General features: G+C 36.0%; 1 protein-coding gene across 1 annotated transcript in view; it reads left to right on the forward strand.

The window, feature by feature from the left end:
• LOC114049805 (nuclear valosin-containing protein-like) overlaps positions 1-21,761 on the forward strand; it is a 93,183-nt gene that overhangs the window by 49,685 nt on the left and 21,737 nt on the right. The window contains exons 14-18 of the mRNA XM_027871214.1: positions 1,371-1,589; positions 2,299-2,403; positions 6,138-6,200; positions 11,197-11,316; positions 17,082-17,181. Of these exons, the coding sequence (XP_027727015.1) occupies positions 1,371-1,589; positions 2,299-2,403; positions 6,138-6,200; positions 11,197-11,316; positions 17,082-17,181 (607 nt within the window). The remainder of the gene's footprint in view (positions 1-1,370; positions 1,590-2,298; positions 2,404-6,137; positions 6,201-11,196; positions 11,317-17,081; positions 17,182-21,761) is intronic.

Raw genomic sequence — 21,761 nt, forward strand, 5'->3', positions numbered from 1 at the left:
AAGTGTAGAATTTTTAAAACTAGTGTTCACCAAATAGGAATTCCCACTTTAAGGAAACCTGATATTTCAAAATGTAAGCTTAACGAACAGAGAAATGAAAGGATAATAATTGACATTTCCATTATACCCTATATATGTACCTGTGCTTAGACAGGCTGGTCTCACTGTCCAATAAACTTTCCTGCCTTTATTCACATTTTTCTGTCTTTCCTTTTCCTCTTCACCCATCCAAATCCTATGTAGTCATTTACTTCCTCCACTAGACTCTTACCCTTATAGTTTGTAGGCACTACGTACTGAAGGTAGTGTATGCCAGAGCCTGTCAAGCCTTTGTGTGAGAGGTTGCCTCAGATGTCATTTAATTGTAGAGGGAAAGGAACCTAAAGTCATTTGATCTGGTCTTCTGTCTGTATCATGGTTAATATTTAAACCATCAAAGGCTGATGGTTATGCATCTAGTTTTAAAAGCTATTCTGGGATTGTTTTATAAACCTCTTCTAAGTTAATGTAATACATACTCTTTGGTTGATTGGTGGTGATTCCACAGGTTTTTATAAGAAAACCTTTTCTGTTTAAAATAGTTGCGAAGAAATCATGTATTTTATATGCTTTTTCCTTTTACAAATATAAATTTGCTGCAATTTTCCTTTTTCCACGTGATTTCCCTTCTTAGGCACATATTCTTTTAAACTACATAATTAACTACTCGTCTCACTCTTCTGTACATTTCTTAGTTCCTGCTATGCTATATTTCCAGGATTGGAGATTTCATTCCTTGTCGTGATAGCCCATTTTACTTACCCTTGCAGCTAGTTAGCTCTGTGTCTACTTGAGTGCTCAATACTGTTATGTTAAGTGTATTTCCTTCAGTGTATTTTGTCCTTTGTGAAACTGAAGAATAATAAAACAGCTTCAGAGTAACTCTCCATATATTTGGAGACAGTCATATTACTTTTACTATTGGGGAGCAATTAACTTATTATTGAAATATTTTCCTGAAGGCTGTACATTTGTTGGCATGTTGTTTTTGTTTTATTTATTGTACTTATATCCCCCTAGCAGCTAGTACACTGCCTGGCATTGTATATGTAGTAGGCATTTAATAAATGTTTGATTGATTATATAAAAATTAGTGGAGGACCGTTTCATTGCAGTGGCACCATGTCAAATATATGATGGTGTCAATTTAGGAAAACCATTAGTTTGTAAAGAAGCTTATTTTAGCTTCCAGAGAAGCAACAACAGATGTCTTGGGGTGATGGAGGGTGTTACATGAATATAAAAACATAGATGTGATCTTTTCAGTAAACTCTAAATGATCTCTGATTCTCTCCTCTCTCCCTGCCTCCCCCATACCTCCTATCTCCAAGAATGAATTGCTGAGACTACTAGAGTTGCTAAAGGACCAAAACTCCATCCCAGAAGAGCAGCTGCAAATGCTGTGCATAGAAATGAATGATTTCATTATTGCTTTGTCCAAAGTACAGCCTTCTGCTAAGAGAGAAGGCTTTGTCACTGTTCCTAATGTGACATGGTCAGATATTGGAGCCCTGGAAGATATTCGAGAAGAGCTCACCATGGCAATATTGGTAGGTGTGTCTGATGTTAAATCGTGTGAAGCAGTCAGAGGCAGAGATTCACACCACTATATTCTGATGTGTACATGGCTATCTTGGCTCTTCATTTTTATTTTAGGGGTCCTAGCAAACTAAATTAACACGCTACCCCGGGAGTGATGTGTGCTTTTGATACTTTCCTTGGATTTTTCTTTATTTTTAGTTTGTGATTATATGTGTCTGTGACTTAACCAAAGACACATGAAGTTTCATTTTGAGACCAGATTCTTAAGTTAGTGTTTCTGAAATGGAATACATTTAAAAATAAAAATTAATTTTAAATTAACTCTAACTTTTAATTTTTGTATTAAATTTCTATTTCTGTTCTTATTAATCAGCTTTAATAATAATTGAAATCAAATCTATTATTAAAATATTCTAAAAAAGAAGGATAAGAAATGGATATCGGTTTAAATTGCCGAGAGAGTATATCAGGCAGGTCTCTGCTACTCTGATTTGTATAAACTTTACATTTTCCAGAAACCTAAGTGATTTCTCAGATCTCTGTAACAAGCATTTTTATAAATAGCACCTTAGAGGCACATGGTACATTTGAGCCCATTTAACAACTATGTCTTTAGTCGTTTTGATAGGAACATCAAGACTGCAAATCACTAGCTCCATTGGGGGCCATGTTGGAAAATGATTAATAATTAAAATATATTGGGATTTTTGTTTCTAGGCCCCGTTGCGTTATCCAGATCAGGTTAAAGCTCTTGGATTAATGACTCCAGCTGGTATCCTTCTTGCCGGGCCACCAGGCTGTGGCAAGACCCTCCTGGCAAAGGTGGGTATTCAGCTGCATATTTTTGTATGTTACATCTGAGAATGAATGAAAAATGAAACTGACCCTAACTTAATAGCACTTTTACTATGTACCATGATACTTATGAGCCATTGTCTTATTTTAGCTATTCCACTTTGAAGAGCATGTCCTTGATACTTTCAGGACTCTTTTTCTGGTATTACAAGTAAAACTTTTGAGAACTTAGAAGTGATAGAGGAAAGCTGTTTGGGACTAAAATTATGTAGCAGTAGATCTGTAGATCCTGTATTTCTCTGGTCATAATTGCACTCAGGACTTTTAAACAAGTGTGTCATAATGACATGGTTGCTTTATTTTTTGTCTTTACTCAGTGGTTTCAATCACGTCCAGCTCTTTGTGACTCCATTTGGGGTTTTCTTGGCAAAGATACTGGAGTGTTTTGTTATTTTCTTCTCCAGTTAATTTTGTAGGTGAATTAACTGAGACAAACAGGGTTAAGTGACTTGCCCACTAATAAGTCTCTGAGGCTGGATCTGAACTCATTTCTTCTTGACTCTAGGTCTGGTCCTCTATCCACTGCACCACCTAGCTGCCCTGCTTTGTTTTACGTGTTGCTAAATTCTGTGTAATGCTTTTTTAAAAAAAAAAGTTACTGATAACTTTGTTAATAGTCAAGTGGGATAAATAATTTGTAATCCATAATTTTTTTAATTTTTAATTAATTTATTTTGAATTATCAGTAATCACTTCCATAAGCTTTGGAGTTTTAAATTTTTCTCCCCCTCCCCAAGATGGCACCCAAATCCATAATTTTAAAAACTTCATTTTAGCCCATAGCTTTTAATACTCTTTTTGTTACTACACCTTTGTTTATTCAACTAACAAAATAATGATGTACTCCTTATACAGCCATCAGATTTCCAGCATCTCAGTTTGAAACTTAGAAATAAGTCAGAAGGCATTGATTAAGACTCAGTGTGCCAGGCACTATGCTCAGCATTACAGAACAAAAGGAAAAAAAAATCCCAGATCTCAAAGAGCTCACATTCTAATGGAAAAAGCCTCAAGATGACATAGTAAAATAGTCTTCATGAAGCCCATGTTCTTTGCTCCATGGAAAGGCATGGAGCTACCTACTCACTTTGAATTCTCTGTTAAAGCTTTCCAATTAAAGTTGATTGGTGTGATTTGTCTCAGAATTCTTCAGTTTTTCTTAGTTGAGAGTAAACAGCCTAAGAGAAGCAACTGAAGGAATGTGAGATAGGGTGGGCTACTCGTACCTGATGACATAAATGACAACTAGCAGTCAGGGAAAAGGTAGTAGAGGCAATGAAAGCAATTTTTGAAAAACTATTGATGTTATCCATTTTTTACATCACCATAGTATCTCATGTATCCTTCCTCCTTCTCTTCTCTCCATCCCACATGACAAATAGTATTTGTTTTGGAGAAGAAACAAAAGTTAGGACACTTGATCGGTACATTGAGAAAGTCCAAAAATGTGTAGTCTGTAACACCTATGAAAGGGAGTCAGTTGGAGGTATCTTCACTTGAGTTCCATTTGATCTTTACAATTTTGTTACATTAAGGTCACATATCCATTGAAACTATTGTGGAGTGTGGTGTAAGATGTTGGTTTAAGCCTAATTTCTGCTGGACTGTATATCCCTTGTCTTCCCTGTTCTCTTGATGTTTCTCTTTCTTCTTTAACCAATACCAGATCAAAACTGATGACTGGTGCTTTAAAATATAGTTTGAGGTCTGAAAGTGCTATTCCCCTTTCATCTTACTTCTTTTCATCATTTCTCTTGATTTTCCAGATCTTGTGTTTTTCAAGGTGAATTTTGTTATTATTTTATCTAGCTCTGTGAAGGTCCTCTTGATAATTTGATTGATAACATCATTAGAAGTATAAGTTAATTTTGTTAGTATTATCATTTTTATTATATTGGCACCATGAGCACTGAGTATTCCTCCAGTTCTTTAGGTTGCTCTTTCTTCAATTCTTTAAGGAGTCCTTTGTAATTGAATCTTTGCAAGTCTTGTATGCTCTGGGAGGCTGATCCTCAGGGGTTTTTTTATGCGTTTTGAAGTTACTGGAAATGTAACAGAAGCAATGATTAAAGTGTTTTCAGGGTAACCCATGAGTGAAAAACCGCTATGCAATTTCAGTAGCTCTTCAGAGTATTGTTGTACCGTAGTTAATGTTTGTAAGGATAGTTGTGATGGACAAGTCACTTGACTTGTGCCCCAGGCAATTGTAAAAGACTGTTAATTTCAGATGACATACTAATCTTTATCAGTGGAGGCAGGTAGCATACAGTTTCACACAGTAATAATCTCAAGTTTTGACACCTTTAGTATATATAGTTTAAGAAAGTACAGGAGTTTTTTTTTAAATTATTTTAGAAAGATTTCAGAAACAGGCATAATAGAAAAGTTCAAGAATGTAAGGATTAAACTTAGTTGTCTACAAAATTCACTTGTATGTAGCATGCCACATTCCTAATTGCTAGCTGAAGGAGGTATTATTTTAATATTTCAAAAGACTTATATTTTTATTATTGTTTATATTCTGTTCTCCTATGCAGATCACAACCCTTGGTAAATGATTTTCATGAGTTGCTGTGGCCCAGGAAAATTCATTGCTTGCTCCTAACACTTCTAGTGATAAAACTTTCCATAAACTTTTAAGTTTAGAGGCTTGCCCTCAAACAACACATAGCCCATCGTCCAGCACAGGAGGTACCAAATCCTTTCCAAACTGGTTGGACTTGTCAGAGATTGTGCTGCAGTGGCTTTAAAGACTCTACTATCACCCCATCCCACCCCAGTGAAGAATGAGAGTTAAGACTAGAATGAGATCTTTGAATTTCACTTCTCCTTCCAAGCCTGATTAGTTGAAAAAGCCAAAATGCAGCAAGAAATATGTAATCATAGATTTTTAGATGTGGAAAGGATCTTGGACATTATCTAATCCAACCACCTCATTGTATAAATAAGGAAACTGAAGCCCAGAGAGGTTATATAACTTGCTCATTAAGGTCTCTTTCACTTAGTTGCTTTACACAATTCTCCAATTGCCTTGTATTGTTTGGAAGTATAATTGTAAGAATGAGATAGATTTAAAGGAAATTATTGTGCCAAAGTTCTGATGCAGTCTATTTAACAAGATTCATTTCTGTGTTTGGATTCTGGTTCCAGGCTTGTTCTGTTCTCAATAGCCATGTGTTATCCTTCAACTCTATCTTATATAACTTTTCTTTAAACCTATGTCAAAATTATGTTTTAACATATACTGTCATTTATGTAGTTTTCAAACTCCATTTTTTTCCCAAAGAAATGTAGGCATTTTAAATGCAAAACTACTACCTTCAAAAGAAAACCTTTTGAGAAGGAAGTATTTATTACCCCTTGAATAAATATTAATACAATAGACTTCACTAGAATTTTCGCCAAGGGCCACATCCAAACTTGTGAAATGGAACCAGGAATATATTTGTTGTTTTGCTTATAATTTGTGTTATTTGAATATAGTTCATAGGCTGTTTAGGTTGACATTTTATTACTGCCTTCCTTTAATTTGGTTCTACCCCATTTTTTCCTGTTCATTCACTGTAATTTACTGAGATCCCTGAAGAAGGGGGTGATAAATACAACCATAAGAATGATTGGGAAAAATAATAAGGGCAACAAAAAAATTTGCCATGCAGTAAGTAATATTCAGCTTATTTGTTTCACTTTCATTTTTACAGGCTGTTGCAAATGAATGTGGACTGAATTTTATTTCTGTGAAGGGCCCTGAATTGTTAAATATGGTGAGTAATATTAATGGCATTAGCCAGTGATTGAGATCTCTTTAATTAATATCCTAGGAAAAGTAAAAGTAATTCTAATTACAATATAAAGTATCTAAATGTCTCAAACACAGAATTCTTCATTTTTAAAATTTCTTGCTACATAATAATCCATTATGTTCATATGCTTTTTTTTAAAAAAAAACTTTTCTCAGTTAATGAACAGCTACTGTAATGTGTGCTCCATTATTCATTCATTCATTTCTAGTTCTTTGTTATGTCTGAAAGTGCTTTTATAAATGCTTTTATAAATATTTTGTCACATATTGGACCTTTGTTTCTGTCTTTAACTGGTAATAGAATTTCCGGTACCAAGATTATGGACATTTTAGTTATTTTGCTTGCATATTTCCAAATTGATATCCTGAGTAGTCTGACTACTTGACAGCTCTGTCATCATTGCATCAAGGTTCTTTTCTTCCTAGTGCCCCTCCAGCACTGATTGTTCCTATCATTTATCATCTTTGACCATTTTCATAAAACCTCAGTTTATTAATTTGTATTTCTCTTACTGTTAATGATTTAGAGCTTGTTTTCATGTCATCATTTATATTTTGTAATTCTTTTGAAAACTTCGTATTTGTTTACCACTTGCCTGTTGAAGAATAGATGAAATTTTAAACTTAAGAATTTTAGAAGTGGTAGGGTTCTTTAAGATATGAAACCTAACTCAGATTTAACCATGTTTGTATGTGGCTAAATAAGGATAAAGTTTATGGGGTTGAGGGATTGTGTGGTCAGTGGTAGAAGTATTAATGTGATTAGGATTGTGACAAGAGATGTGACGGAGAGAAAGATTATGTGAGTCAAGTTTTAATGCCATCGAGAAATTTAGGAGAATTATCTGTAGATAGAGTATGTGAAAGCTTTGAAGGAAGAAAACAAAAAACAAAACAATTCACTGTCATGTGTGGATCTTGCTTTAACAAGTTGGCTTGCTTAGAAATGACATTACTCCTACACTTAATGATCTTGAATGCATTTCAAATGCTTTTTTGAATTAAGACAGTCTGTATGTGAATCATGATTTAGCAATTCAGATTCATAACATGTGGAAAACTAACTATAATTTAGCTATTATTTTATAGACTTTTAAATTTCTTTGAAAGGGCTTTATTAATTTTATTGATGTCTTTTGTTTTTATCTTACATTCATTTCCAAATCTATACTTCCCTCTCCTTTACCTAGTGCCCCATCCCTTGTAATAAAAAATTTGAAAGAGAAAAACAACACCTTAGTAAGATAACCACTACATTAGCTAAGTCAATTAGGTTTATGGTTTTGATGCCCATTTTCTCTGGGGGTCATAATTACATAAAATTTTCCCTTTATTGTTCTTTGCACTAACATTAATTTAATTTTGTTTATTATTTGCCTGTCTTCACTTTGTACATGCCCATATTGTTTTTTTATGCTTCTCTGAATACTTTATACTCATCATTTTTTACATTTTTGTGCCACATTTTGTCTAGCTGTTCAGTCTGTTGGCATCTGCTTTGTCTCCAATTCTTTGCTACCATAAAGATTACTGCTGTGAATATTTTAACATATGTTATGAGTTTTGTCTTTCTGGATTTTTTACTTCCTTTGGGAGGTAGCATTAGGCTCTCTGGGTCAAAGAGTGTGGACATTTTAGTCTTTTTGTTATTGTTGTTTTAACGTCATTCCAAATTGCTTTCCAGAATCCTTGAACTAGTTCATAGTTCCATCAGTAATGTTTTATGCCTGGTTTTCCATAGCCCTTCCAACACTGCCTGTTTCCATCTTTTGCCATCTTTGCCAATTTGCTAGGTCGGAGCTGAGATCTTGGAGGTGGTTTTTATTTGCATTTTTCTTAGAGATTTGAAGAGGTATTTCATAGAGTTACTAGCTTTCAGTTCTTTTTAGAACTGTTGTTTCATATTCAGTAGAATTTATTAGAAAGTACTAGATTGTTACTCATTTATAATTTTAAGGATATTGATAAAAGGTAGGAAATAATTTTCTTCTTACCCAACTCAGTTATCAGATGAACTGAGAGCATGAATAGGTGATAACACCAGATATAGATAGGACCATTGAATCCATTGCTTCTAGACAATTCCACATTTATTCCACCCCTGAAGAATTTGAACTCAAGTACTCCTGACTCCAAGGCTGGTGCTCTATCCACTCTGCCATCTACCTGCCCCCTACAATTATTTCTAACAGAATGTCTTAACTAGACAGGAAGCAGTTAATAAATGTTTATTATTGAAATAGTGATCTCCTTTGCCTCCTCAGTAAGTTGTTTCAATCTTATAATGCAAATGTTCTTGCTGGATTTTAAATCCATTTCCGTTGTGTCCTTACTAGAAATAGATTCTACGGTAAATCTGCATACCAAATGGTTCCTGGAATGACCTCTGTATGATTTTCTTGGGCAAGCCTCAGATGAAACTGTGTAGAGGAAGAGAACCAGATGAATTTTGTTTTCTTCCGTAAAATCTCTGTGAACTAATTTTCCACTGGACTGCCCTCTTTTGGATTTCACTTGCGCCCACAGGAATCTTATCATCCAGCAAGGTCACATCAGCCTTGGAACTCACACCTCACCAGTATCTTCTGTCCCTGGGACCTCTTTGGAGAGTGGAGTAGAGAACTCCTCACAAACTCTCCGTTTAAAGAGAGTAACTAGGCCAGCCATCTCTGCACTTCCTGTCTAGCCGCGTTCTTTTGGAGTTCTCCATCATGCCTTTCCCTTTCCTCTACCCCTTTTTTGGTATCCTCAGAGCTTAGCACAGTTCCTAGCACATAGAAGATGCGTAATAAATGTATATTGACTGATCTATTCAGATTTTTTTTTCCTGTTGCATTTGTACCTAAGTAATAATTCTGTTTTATGATCAGGCTACATAAATAGGGCATTGAATACATATGTCATAGGTTGCCATTGAATAATAATAAAAATAGCAGTCACGTCAATAATTAAGCATTTATTAATCACCGATGTCCCAGGTTTTGTGCTAAGCACTTCATAATTATTATCTCATTTTATTCTAAGAAGTAGTTACTACTATTCATCCCCATTTTACAGATAAGGAACCTGAGGCAAACTGACTTGCCTAGAGTCATATAGCTAATGAGTGTCTAAGGTTATATTTGAACTCAGATTTGACCTATTGGCCAACCTTTTAGCAGTAACAAGGCTGAAACTATACTCAAAGACTCTGTAGTCTAATAGAACCTGCTAGAGCTTGCAGTCCTGGTACAGACTTTGAGATCCCAGGGTCACTGTCATACCAGGATGTATCACTCAAGTAGAATTTTATTGGGGAGAAAATAACTATAATACAAGGCAATATTATAAAACAAAATATAATAAAGAAACTCATAGGTATGTACTGAGTAAGAACAAGATAAAAATAGGTACATTGGAGTAGATGCTATAACGTTACTGTATAGCAAGACTATATATTTTATAGTATAAAATGTGTCAGATTGATAGTTGTGGACATTAAGCATATTAAGTGCTGTAGGATTTAAGAGGAAAAAAAGATTGTTTCTGGCTTACCTTCTGACATACTCTTGTTCTATAATAATACATTGATCTCAACTATAAGTTTTTCAGCTCTATGACATGGACTTCATTTGGGCTAAGAAAACTACTCAGAACAATTGAAGGCTCTCATTTCCTTTCTTATTATGGAAAAAAATTACCTCTTAACCACATTGTTCTATCCTTTCTAGCTTAGTGGATTCTCCCCCCCCCTTTTTTTTAATGGAATCAAAGTAGGAATTGAATAGTTCGAGTTCTCTGTGCCTTATATTAAAATTTTGCTAAGTCTCCCAAATAGTGAAATGTACCTAAAAAGATCCTTTTGTTGTCCTTTGTATTTTTCAAGCTTTTAATACATTCTGGGCTTCTGCCTTTTTGGTGCTGTTCTTGAAGGTCTGTGCCACTCTAGTATCTGTCCCTGGGTACATCTTCCTTCTTCATTTCTGTACATGCCCTTTCAGCAGCTTCATCAGAAGGCTCCCTGGGCTGTTATTTTATCTCCTTTATATGCTTCCCCATTTGCTTTCTCATCAAAACATTCATGATTATATTGTCATATTTTTTCTAGAGAACTTCTCTTTCTTGCTGCACTTTTCCTTGTAGATTCTCAGGCCATGGAATTATGCTCATGATCTTATAAAGTCAAAGTTACAGCTGTATCCTTCTTGGCTATCATGAATTCTAAGATGTCTGTAATTTTTTCTCAGGTTTTTCTTGCTAGGCAGAATAGCAGTTTCCCTTGTCTCTTTGTTGTCCTTCTGAGAAATGAAATAACCAGTAGGGTGGTTAGCCACAACCTAGGTTCTTGTGGTGACCTTAACCTTCCAGAGTTCACCTCTCCCTATATCTTTGTGGTTCAAAGTGCTGTATCTTCAGGGCCGTTTCTAGTGTCTCACGTCAGTGAGATAGGGACCTCAGAGGACCCAGGCCTTGGCTGTTACGGTTTGAATACTTGGACACCATGCTAGCTGTGTAGCCACTCTCCTGGAACTTTCAAACTCCCCACCCTGGGCTTTTCTGACTACCATGGGATTTTCTCAGAGGAACATTGTCCTCTTACTTCTTCTAGACATAGAGCCTTGCTCTGACATATGGCTGTGTATGTCAGATCTCTCCTCATGTTGGCATTGGCTGGGGTAGGGAGTAGAGTGGGGTTGGGAAAGGGGAGGAGATCTTTTTTTTTTTCTGTTGGCTTCTGGTTGACTTTTTTCTTCCACTTCTGGGGTAGACAAACTATTTATTCTAATTTTTCTTTAGATTTCTTATTCCTTATTTGGTCTGGTGCACGTTTCAGAGTTCTGTTGGAATTGATGTAGCGGAATTAGGCAGCTGCCTCCGCATTCAGGTGACCATCTTGGCAGGATATTGGTATTATTGTTTTAAAAAAAAAACCACTCAACTTGAGCTATCTCCTTTTCTTTCTTAACATACATATTTAGTATGTTGGGCAGAGTGAATCAGCTGTGCGACAGGTTTTCCAGCGTGCCAGAAATTCAGCACCATGTGTCATCTTTTTTGATGAAATAGATGGATTGTGCCCTCAGAGAGCAAAAGTGGAGGTAAGTCTCACACATGATAAACTCTTTTATGTATCTGTTTGTATCTCTTTTAAAAAGGGTAAGTTTGCAATATTCTGTTATTATTTTAGAAAATGAGTTTGTGAAGTATTATTAGCTTTTAGTTTTTCTGGTGTGCATTGCACAGACCCAGATTCTTTTCCCCTCATTTTACCTTACTTGTATTTCAGCTACTCTACTACATTGATACCATCTTCCTCACATGATAACAAAGGGGAGGAAGTTAAGTTTTGAATTCTTACAACCTACAACTTAGAACCTTACCACCTCGGGGGCTCTAGAGAAAGAAGACTTCCAGGCTCCCTGGCTCCAGAGGCCCAGAGGAGGACTTTTTTTTTTTTTAATGCAACCAAACAAATATCCCATAGTTCTAGGTTTCTAAATAAGGCTTCAAGACATTCATTTAAAACTAGGATTAGTAGTTCAGAGTTCTGTGTTGGGCCACGTGTGTTTGTTTTTCTAGGTGAACTGCCACACTGGATTTTGACTTTAGTTTTCCCCTGAACTAAACCCATTCTGGAGAGACCTACAAAGTTTAAAAAATCTTTAAGTCTTAAGGATTTACTTAAAAATCAGCAGAGGGAAAATTCTAATCATGTTTTCATTTCCCTTTTCCCTTAGAAAAACAATCTGGAATTAGACTTTCTTCTTGTCAAAGACTTGGACAAATATTTGAAAAATAATATTTTACGGGGAGGTTAGGTGGCGCAGTGGATAGAGCAACGGCCCTGAAGTCAGGAGGACCTGAGTTCAAATGTGGCCTCAGACACATAACACTCGCTAGCTGTGTGACCCTGGGCAAGTCACCTAACCCCAATTGCCTCATCCAAAAAAAAAAAATATTTTAAATAGGGTTGTGTTTTTCATTTATTTAGTGTTCAAATAGATTTTTTTTTTCCTGATGAGGCAAAAAAAAGAAAAAATGCTTTTAATGTGGCAGATTGCCTCAAATTTACTGAATATATAGAGGCAGTGTAGTGTAAGCAGATAGATAGCTTTTTTTAGGACATGAAAATTTGAGTCCAAATCCTGCCTCATTTACCCTGAATTTATCCAAATCCTGACCTTTACCCTGAGCATATGTTTAACCTGTCTGAACATCAGGGAATTCCCTAGGACTTCATACTAAAGTGTAAACTTAGTTTGCAATCTGCATTAGTGCATGAATTTCCCTATGTTCACTCTTGAGTATTATATCCCTCAGAGCCATATTGTGTCATGGCTTAACTTCTTTTGTGTCATGGACCCATGGGCAATTTGCTGAAGTCTATGAAACCCTTCTCAGAGGAATGTTTTTAAATGCCTGAAGTAAAATACTTATGATTACAAAGGATATTTAATATATTAATATTTTGATATACTGATATATTGAAATATAGTTGTCAAATTATTTTTAAAAATTAGTTCATGAACTCTCAGGTTAAAAACTTCTGCCCTAAGTAGAGAGCAGCCAGCCATATTACATGTTTTTAAAAGGAAGTTCATTGGATGGTGTTTGAAGGCATAATATTTCAAATGGCCTAGTACACTGCACATTGATTGTCCAGACTTTCTTACAAATGGAGAAACAACATTAATCAAGTATAAGAATATCAATTACTTGATACAAAATGTGATTCCAGATTTTGTGTATTAGAAAAATAATGCTTCATACTGGGGTGTGTTGGTTATCTATTGTATCTATATGTCTTGTGATCTAACACACAGAGAATTCAGTTCAGAGTGCCCCAAACCAATTTTTTTTTTGAGCACAGCCAATACAGTAGACCTGGCTTTAAATCCTAACTTTGTACTTAGCTACCTATATAACTTTAACCAAGTCCCTTAACCTGATTTGGCTTCAGTTTCCTCATTTATAAAAATGACTAGATCTCTGAGCTCTTTTTTTCAACCCTAAAATCTAAGATTATAAATAGTATGCAACCTATTCCGTTACCATTAAGACAGTGGCTATTAAATGCTCACTCCATAGGGGGAAGAGGACTCTATAACCCTGATCTAAATTATGCATTACTATATCTATCATACTTTATTATTGAATTTTATTATTGCCTACCATGGTTTTAGGCCTGTCTGTTCCTTATTATAAGCTGCATTCCTGGACCCCTTCCTGAATTTTCTTGGGCCTATTTAGCACCAGATCAATATTTTTCTCTAAAATACTAATATTTCTTAGGAATTAAATTCAGTAGTTTTTACAGCCATTATCCAGTTGATGGGTAACTGCTTCTTTTTTTCTTTCCAATTCTCTATTACCATGAAAAAGTGCTGCTATAAATATTTTTAAAATAAATTTTATTTTTGTTTCTGTCTGTGAATGGCCAAATGCCCAGGGATGAGATTACCAAGGCAAAGAATACAGACAGTTTAGTTACTTGTCTTGCATAATTGCAGATTAATATCCAGAATGGATAGATCAGTTCACACTTTTACCACTGGTGTAGCATGTAGTTGTTTTCCTATTACCCTCCCATCATTGATTGTTCTTGTTTTTGCTCATGTTTGCCATTTTGCAAGGTGTGAGGTTAAATCTAAGAGTTGTTTCAGATTACATTTCTCTATTAATGATTTGACTAAAAGAAGGAAACCTCAGAGAAGCTAGACAACTTTGAAAGTTATATGTTAAATTTATAATAAAATTAAAAAATAAAAAGGACTACATAATAGAGCTGTTCTTTGTTTATGGAAATTCTCATTTTATTTGGAGTTTGTTAATTCCAGAATTAAAAAAAAAACAGTAAAAAATTATTAGTGATTTGGAGGGTGTTTTCATATCGCCACTTATGGTTTGCATTTCTTTTGTAACTTCTTTGTTCATATCTTTTTATAACTTTTTTCTTGGTAAACAGTAGTTGGCACTTATGTATCAATAGTTCCTTATGTATTAAACTTTTATCAATGATCTTTGATGTAAAGGTCTATCTGCATTGACTTTGTTAGTGCAAAAACTTGAAAATTTTCTATAATCCAAAATTTTTGCATTGTCTTTTGTGATTTTTTTTCTCTTATTTAATAATTTCCCCTTAACAGTAATTGTGAACCTCCTATTCTCCTCAAAGCTTCTTGGGATGTGATTTATATATTAAATGTCCATAAATATTCACATATTCATTTGGAACATGTCATGGTAGGCATGGTTTAACATCATCAGTTCATTCAAGTATGTTCATTAACTATGCACAAAGAATTTAAGAGTTTTAATTTTTTTTAAAGTGTTCACTCTATTGAATCAGTCATAAAGAACATTGTTACTACTCCTCAAACTAGAATTAACAACTAAACTTTAAAAGATATTTAGCCTTTGCAAAGAGTTCTTTTAAACAAACCTTTCCCTTACTCTAAAATATAGAACAACCTTTCAGCTATATTTTCTTCACTTAAAAAGCATCTTTTCCAATGAATTCTTCTCTCCTAGCCCTACAGTTTGCCATGAAAGATGGGTGGTTGAGTTCATGGACTAGTAAGCATAGGTGAATTCTTTTAAAAAAATTTCTTTGCCCATACCAGCCAGAATCCAGCAGCCACATACAGTGAACTGCTGCAGCAAAGAAAACAGTGTTGTGAGATAAAACCGTGTAGATGATTTTTCTTTGACTTGACTAAAGTTAATTGGATAGAAAGGAAGAGTCACTAAACCCCAAATTTGACCTCTTTCAAGATGAAACTTCACCAGAGCTGACGGTATAGAAAAAGGCTGTTGAAGAACATTAGACTTTGGAGCAACCAAATCACTAGAGTCTTCTTTTTCTTCCTTCTGCCCCAGAGCCTTGTGGAAACAGCAGAGGAAGCAGTGATTACACCAACTGGGTGCTTCTAGACCCAGGCAAAGTTGACTTATGGTCTGCTGACACAGTCAGGTGTGCCTGGGCACACCTACCATAATCTGTATGCAAGCCTGTAGCCAAGATTCTGGTGTAAATATAATTTCTCTCAGCCCTTTCACTTGTTGTTAATGTTGTATTTAATCTCTTTATCAGTAATATGAAATGCTAAGATGTGCAGTTTAAAGTGGCCCTGTAAATATTTGTATCCTCAGGAGTATAGAGGGACAGTTAAATTTAGCTTTTCCAATGTTAGCTTCTGTAAAACAGGACCTCCTGGGACATGAAGTGTACCAGGCTACGGTTCTCATCCTCTCCACCATCAAATTAACATCACAGAGCACTACTACCATTGTGCAGAGAGATTTTACAAGTACCAAAATTATACCCCAGCCTGAAAATTGATGCCGAGATATAATCATTTCCTGAATTTCCTGCCACAGTATCTTTCAACAACATTATGAAAGCAACACCCTAACTGCTGTTTGCACAGAGCCTCATACAAAAAAGTATTGACTAGACCTTTGTGAAGGAGGTGTTTCTTTTTACATAGTTTTTGCTAAAGGAGGTGGTAGAGCAAGGTACTCACTAGGATGTTTGACTTCTTAAACTGACTTTTGTTAGGGCAGTCCAAGAAAATTTAGTCAATCAGTTGAGCTTTTACCCACCACCACAACCACTCCTTTCCTTCTCCCTCTTGCCATATCCTGACAAAGGCTATATTCAAATAGTGGTTTTTGTTTGCTGGAAAATCTAAATCTACATGGCCATGTTAAAGGCATCCAACTCACAGATGCAAACCTCAGAAAGATGCTTTTGGTTTCTGTATTTTCACTACACATTATTGCTTGGAGTCTGCATCTAGATGGGAGTTAACCTTTTTGCTTTTTTTGTGTTAATTGCTTTTCCCTAATCACACAAAAACTATGTATTTCTGCCCCCTCCTCTAGATGGAAAAAAAAAATTTTTTCCCAAAATATAACAAGGCAGTTCTGTCCACCTTTCATCTTCATGGAGATTCTTACTACCAAGGATGGTAGAATTGTAGTTTTAAGAAAAAGGAATGTTAGGCTAATGACCACTTTTTTCTATAGAGAACATTTATGTAGAAGTGACACTGTGAATTATGAAAATAAATAAGTTTTGTAAACTGTCTCTCACTCTTACTGTCTCCCATATTGTGTTCTTTTATTCTTATATGGGGAATAGGTAAAAGGGGGAAAGGAATAAGTATTTATATAGCACTTACAGTATGCCAAAACTGTGCTAAGCACTTTACAAATATCTCATCCTCACAGCAACCCTACAAGGTAGATGCTATTATTATCCCCATTTTATAGTTGAGGAAACTGAGGCAAACAGAGGTTAAGTGTTTTGTCCTGGTTCATAGATCTAGGAAATGTCTGAGGTTGGATTTGAATTCAGGTCTTCCTCACTCTGGGCCCAGTGCTCTATCCACTATACCACTTGACTTCCTTTATCTGTATTTATATCTATGGATCGTATCTATTTATTTCTGTATCTGTAGCTATATCTAGCTACTTTGCATTCTATCTTACTACCTCTTAGACATTGCAGTGGAAACATCCAACACTCTTATCTAAAGAACATTAAGAAAAAGAAAATCATGTATAAGTTTTTGTTGAAAAACTTCATTAGAAAACTTTTAAGATTTTAATATAAGTTTGAAAATTCTGGATGATCCAGGGTTTTTCATCATTTGGGAGGCTAAACCTCCCAAAAAAGATCTTTGTGGATGACACACATCCCTTTGGTGTGTCTGGACTAGATTTTCTGTACAAAAGTAGTTAGTTTTAATTTAATAAACATACTGTTTTATGATGGATTTTTCCACATTGGTCTAATAAAATGATTGGTTGTGTTTTTGTTCCCCTTGTATTTCATGAAAGTCCTTTTCTTTTTCAGTCTGCTGTCAGTGACCGGGTGGTGAGTCAACTTCTTACAGAGATGGATGGTGTAGAATCCCGGCAGCAGGTTTACATCCTGGCAGCCACCAACAGGCCAGGTGAGAAATTGGGTTCTAAAATGAGATAAAAGAGCTTTCAGGACGTAGAATTAGTGTGATTTGCTTAATTTATGGTAAACACAGATAAGTTTGGGTAGCAGATGTTCAATTCATCTCTTCAACTACTTATTGAGTACCTGCTAAATGATACGGGGTGGGGGAGGACGGGGACGACAGTTCCTGCCTTCTAGGAATTTGAAAATAAGACCTTGAACTTCAAGGTACTGCAGGAAAAAGAAATAACTCATTCAAGAGTATGATATTTTTTTCTGTCTACTCATCAGTCTTACTGCAAGTTGGTACTATTGTTATATACCTTGATCCAGTATCATGTTTCCAGAGAAGGATTCTAAGAGCAGAATGTCTTATGTTTTTTCCTTAAGAGTATAGAAACATATAAATCTGAAAAACTTCCTACTTTGATCAGTGGTAGCAAGATTGTATCCTAGGACATGACTACTTTTGAGTATATTCTTATTCATATTTGTCCTACTTAAGCTAAGCATAGCCATTCCAAGTTTAAGAAATAGTCGTTGCCAGAGCTGGGCAGGTGGAGGGGCAGCAGAATGTAGTGCTTTAAGAGAACAGAAATGTAGCTTTTAAAAAATCTACGTGGACTGAACCCTTTTCAAATGTGCCATCCACTTACTTCTGTCTACCATCATTCTGTATCTACTATGCACTGCAACATTTATGGTAACTACATGTTGATTTTTTTGTTGAGAATTTCAGAATTGAGCAAAGGTAAGCCCTGTTAAGTTTAACCAGTGAGAACAACTAAGAAGCACCTTGTAGTGCTCTGGAGTTTGTCACCCTTGTGCATTTCATTTTGTGCTTTTTCCCCTTACGTATGACTCAGTAAGCATTTATTAAGCACATAGTGTGTGTCAGGCACTATGCTAGGTGCTAAGGATACCAAAATAGAGCATGGAAACAATCCCTCCTCTCTGGGAACTTACATTCTAACCCGCAGGTAAGTACATGTATGAATACGTTCAGGATTAGTATAGGAGAATGTTTACAGAAAAACTGGAAGGAAGGGGTCAGCATTTAAGGGAGGATCAGAAGAGTCTTATGTAGAAGGTGGTGCTCAAGCTGTCTTGAAGTGGATGTGGAAGTGAGAAGGAAATGAATTCCATGCATGGGGGACAGCTGGTACAGAAACATGGAGATGGGAGTGTAAAGGACAGACAGGCCATTTCGGTTGGATCACAGGAAGGGAAGTAATGTATAGTGAGACTGGACTTTTTTAAAAAGCTAAATAGCAGAGTTTATATTTTATCCTAAAAACAATAGGGAGCTCCTGGAGTTTACTCTTAAGAGTTTAGAGGAGCGACTAGGTCAGATAAGGAAAATCACTGCACAGCTGTTTTAGAGGATGGACTATAGTGGGGAGATTCCTGAAGCAGGAATACCAATTAGGAGGCCATTGCAATAGTCTAGTGAAAGGTTGGGAGGGCCTGAACTAAGGCAGAGGTATTTTTGTTGTAGAGGGAAGGGGTCAGATGCAAGAGATGTTATGGGCATTAGAAACTGCAAGATTTGGCAACTGATATGGGGTTAGGGAGAATGAGGATAATGCTGAGGTTGCAAACAAAGAATACTAAAAGAATGGTGGTGGTACTTTATACAGAAATAGGTAAATTTGGAAGATAGGTTGATTTGGGGGAGGGTGAGAAATAGTGCATTATGCTTTAGACATGTGGATTTTGAGATGTGTCTGGGACATCCATTTTGAAATGCCCAATAGGCAATTCTGACATAGAATTGAAGCTCAAGGGAGAGATTTGAGCTGGACCCTTAAAGTTGTGAGTCAACTACATAAAGATGATGATTAAATTCTCAGGAGCTGATGAAGTGAGCAGTAGCAAGAATGGGGAGAGACAGAAGGGTGCCTAGACAGAGCTTTGGGTGATGAATCAGTAAAGAACTCTGAAGAGAAACAGTAAGATAGGAGAACCAGGAGAGAATGATTACATAAAGAAAGAAGACATTATTCAGGAGGAGAAAATGGGCAATGGTGTCAGATGCAGCAGAGAAATCAGAAAGGAGAAAGAAGATCATGATTTGGTAATAAGAGATTATTGAGGGGGTGGAGCCAAAATGGCATAGAGAAGCTAGAATTTTTTCTGAATTCTCCCAACCCACCTGTCAAAACAGCTTTAATTTTTATGTGTTTATTTTTAGTTTTCAACATTCACTTTTTTAAGATTTTGAGTTCTAAATTTTTCTCTCTTCCCCTTCTCCTCTCCCCAAGATGACATGTAATCTGATGTAGGCTATACCTGTACAATCATATTAAACATATTTCCACATTAGTCATGTTGTAAAGAAGAATCAGAACCAAAGGGAAAAACCACAAGAAAGGGAGAAAGAGAGAGAGAGAGAGAGAGAAAATAGTATAGTTTCAATCTGCATCCAGACTCCGTAGTTCTTTATCTTAATATAGATAGCATTTTCCATCTCTAGTCTTTTGGAATTGTCTTAGATCATTGCATTGCTGAGAACAAAACAACTTTAAAAAGCACATATAGAGAGTAGGATAACCCAACAAAAAGTCACAGTGAGTCATTTTTCCAACCCATGAAAACTTAGGAGGACAGAAAGAGAGATCTGTGGAGGCAGTGGCAGCAGAAGTACTGGTAGTTCTCAGGGACCGTAAACTGTGTTAGGAACACCTAATCAGAAAGAGATTCCAGGGAATGCCTGTGCTGGCCCTGGGTGCAGGATCAGGCACCGTTTGGCAGCCATTACCCAGTTGTGGGCTGCAGTTCCAGGGCAGAGAGGAATGATTGCAGTTAGAAAGGAGCCGGCACCCCACCTGGGTAAGGACAAGAGCAAAGACCAGAAGAGCAGTGACCGGTACTCTATCTAGATCATACTAACAATGGAAGTACTGAAAAGTTAGAGGCCCTGAGCCCTGGCTGTGAAAGCAACAGGACCTCAACCTGCGATGATGAGGCTAAACAACCCAGAAGTGAGCAGAGCCCAACTGTAGTCTGATCTAGACAAGAAGGTTATCACTGGACCCCTGCACCAAAACGTTTTGTACTTATGTTTAGCTTCTTTTTCCATTCTCCTCTTTTATTTAATCCTCAAACTTTTGTTGGCTTCAAAGAAGAAAAACCTTTATAGAAAATACTGAACAAAACTTGACAAGACATGCTTTTATAATTAATTTTTCTCAAAGCCTTTTTCAAATATTTAAATTAGCCCATGTATTACTTTGGTGAAGTAAATTATAGATGCATAGTAATATCTTCATTTTGCTAAAGAAACTGAGGTGTGTGTGATTTTTAAAACTGTCATCATAAACCAAGTATTGGACTAAAAAAAAAAAGAATCAGACTGCCTGCCTGACTTCCTTTATCGTGTTCTGTCAAATAAATCATACTTCTGCCTCTTGCTTTGTCCTTTGATTTGGACAAATGGCCCTTTGCCCTCCCCCTGCATTTCCCACCTCCCCCCACCCCCACCCCAATACCTTGAATTCTCAAGGAAGATCATAGCAAATTGAATTAACCTAGTAGACAATAATTTATGATGGCTATATACATATGTACTTCAGAAAAGTTACTTGGCAGGCACAACAGGTGTAGGAGTGGAGTTTCGCCCTTTATCCAGCTTCACTCTTTCTGTAATGGAGCTCTGAATCCGTAACACTCCATAAAACATGCCTTTTATTGGCCAAGAACAGGTCAAACGTTGGAAATGTTCTCTCGTGAATAGTTCTTTTAGGAATTACGTTAGATTTGCTGAGCAGTGCCAGAGTGAGATGTTCAATCATTCATATAACTGTAATGAAGATAATTTTTTGCCTTAAAAGCTGATCAAGATGAAGTATTTAACATCTTTTTTTTTTTGCTGCTATAATCTATCTTTATAAAGTTCAACTTAAAATACTACACATCTCATAAAATACTACCCACACTTAATAATTCTCAGTACTCTTGTAAAGTGAATTCATGACAAACCATTGTCTTTCAAGTTACAGAGGGAGGAAAATTGATGCAAGTGATTTGTCAAGAGTCACACAGATAGTTGTGTTTGAACTGGATTACCTTTGGCCAGTACTCTTCAAGCTAGTGGTCAAGACCTTCAGGTTGTCTAATGGGGGAATTCTCCTGAAATTTTGGGTATCAAAAATAATAGTTCCAATCACCAGTGAACAACAGCCTCCAGACTGTTACAAGAGGGTAACTTCTTATTAAGGCAATTTCCATTAACTGGGACCTAATTGTAAAGCACTGAATTTATTGTATACCTTAAAGGAAAAAAAAGGACAACTTGTATGTGGTAGAGATTCAGTTTTATGTGCCATACTTTTTGTTCTGTTCTTTTATGTGAAAATGCTTGTGTTTGCTGGTTCTCATCAAGTTTAGAATACTAAAAAGAAAAGGAAAAAAATAGGTATGAGGGTAGGAAAGTTCACATGGGATTATGTGTAGGAGATTGTTTCAGATTGCTCCAACTGCTAGGAAGTAGCCATTAAAATTCTCTAGTACACAGAAAGATTTTCTGTCAGTTTCAGATAAGAGTAGGAGGCAGTTGGATGGGTATTCACTGACAACCTGGCTACA

Source organism: Vombatus ursinus, unplaced genomic scaffold, assembly GCF_900497805.2.
Source record: "Vombatus ursinus unplaced genomic scaffold, bare-nosed wombat genome assembly UNPS02014798.1, whole genome shotgun sequence".
Lineage (NCBI taxonomy): Eukaryota > Metazoa > Chordata > Mammalia > Diprotodontia > Vombatidae > Vombatus > Vombatus ursinus.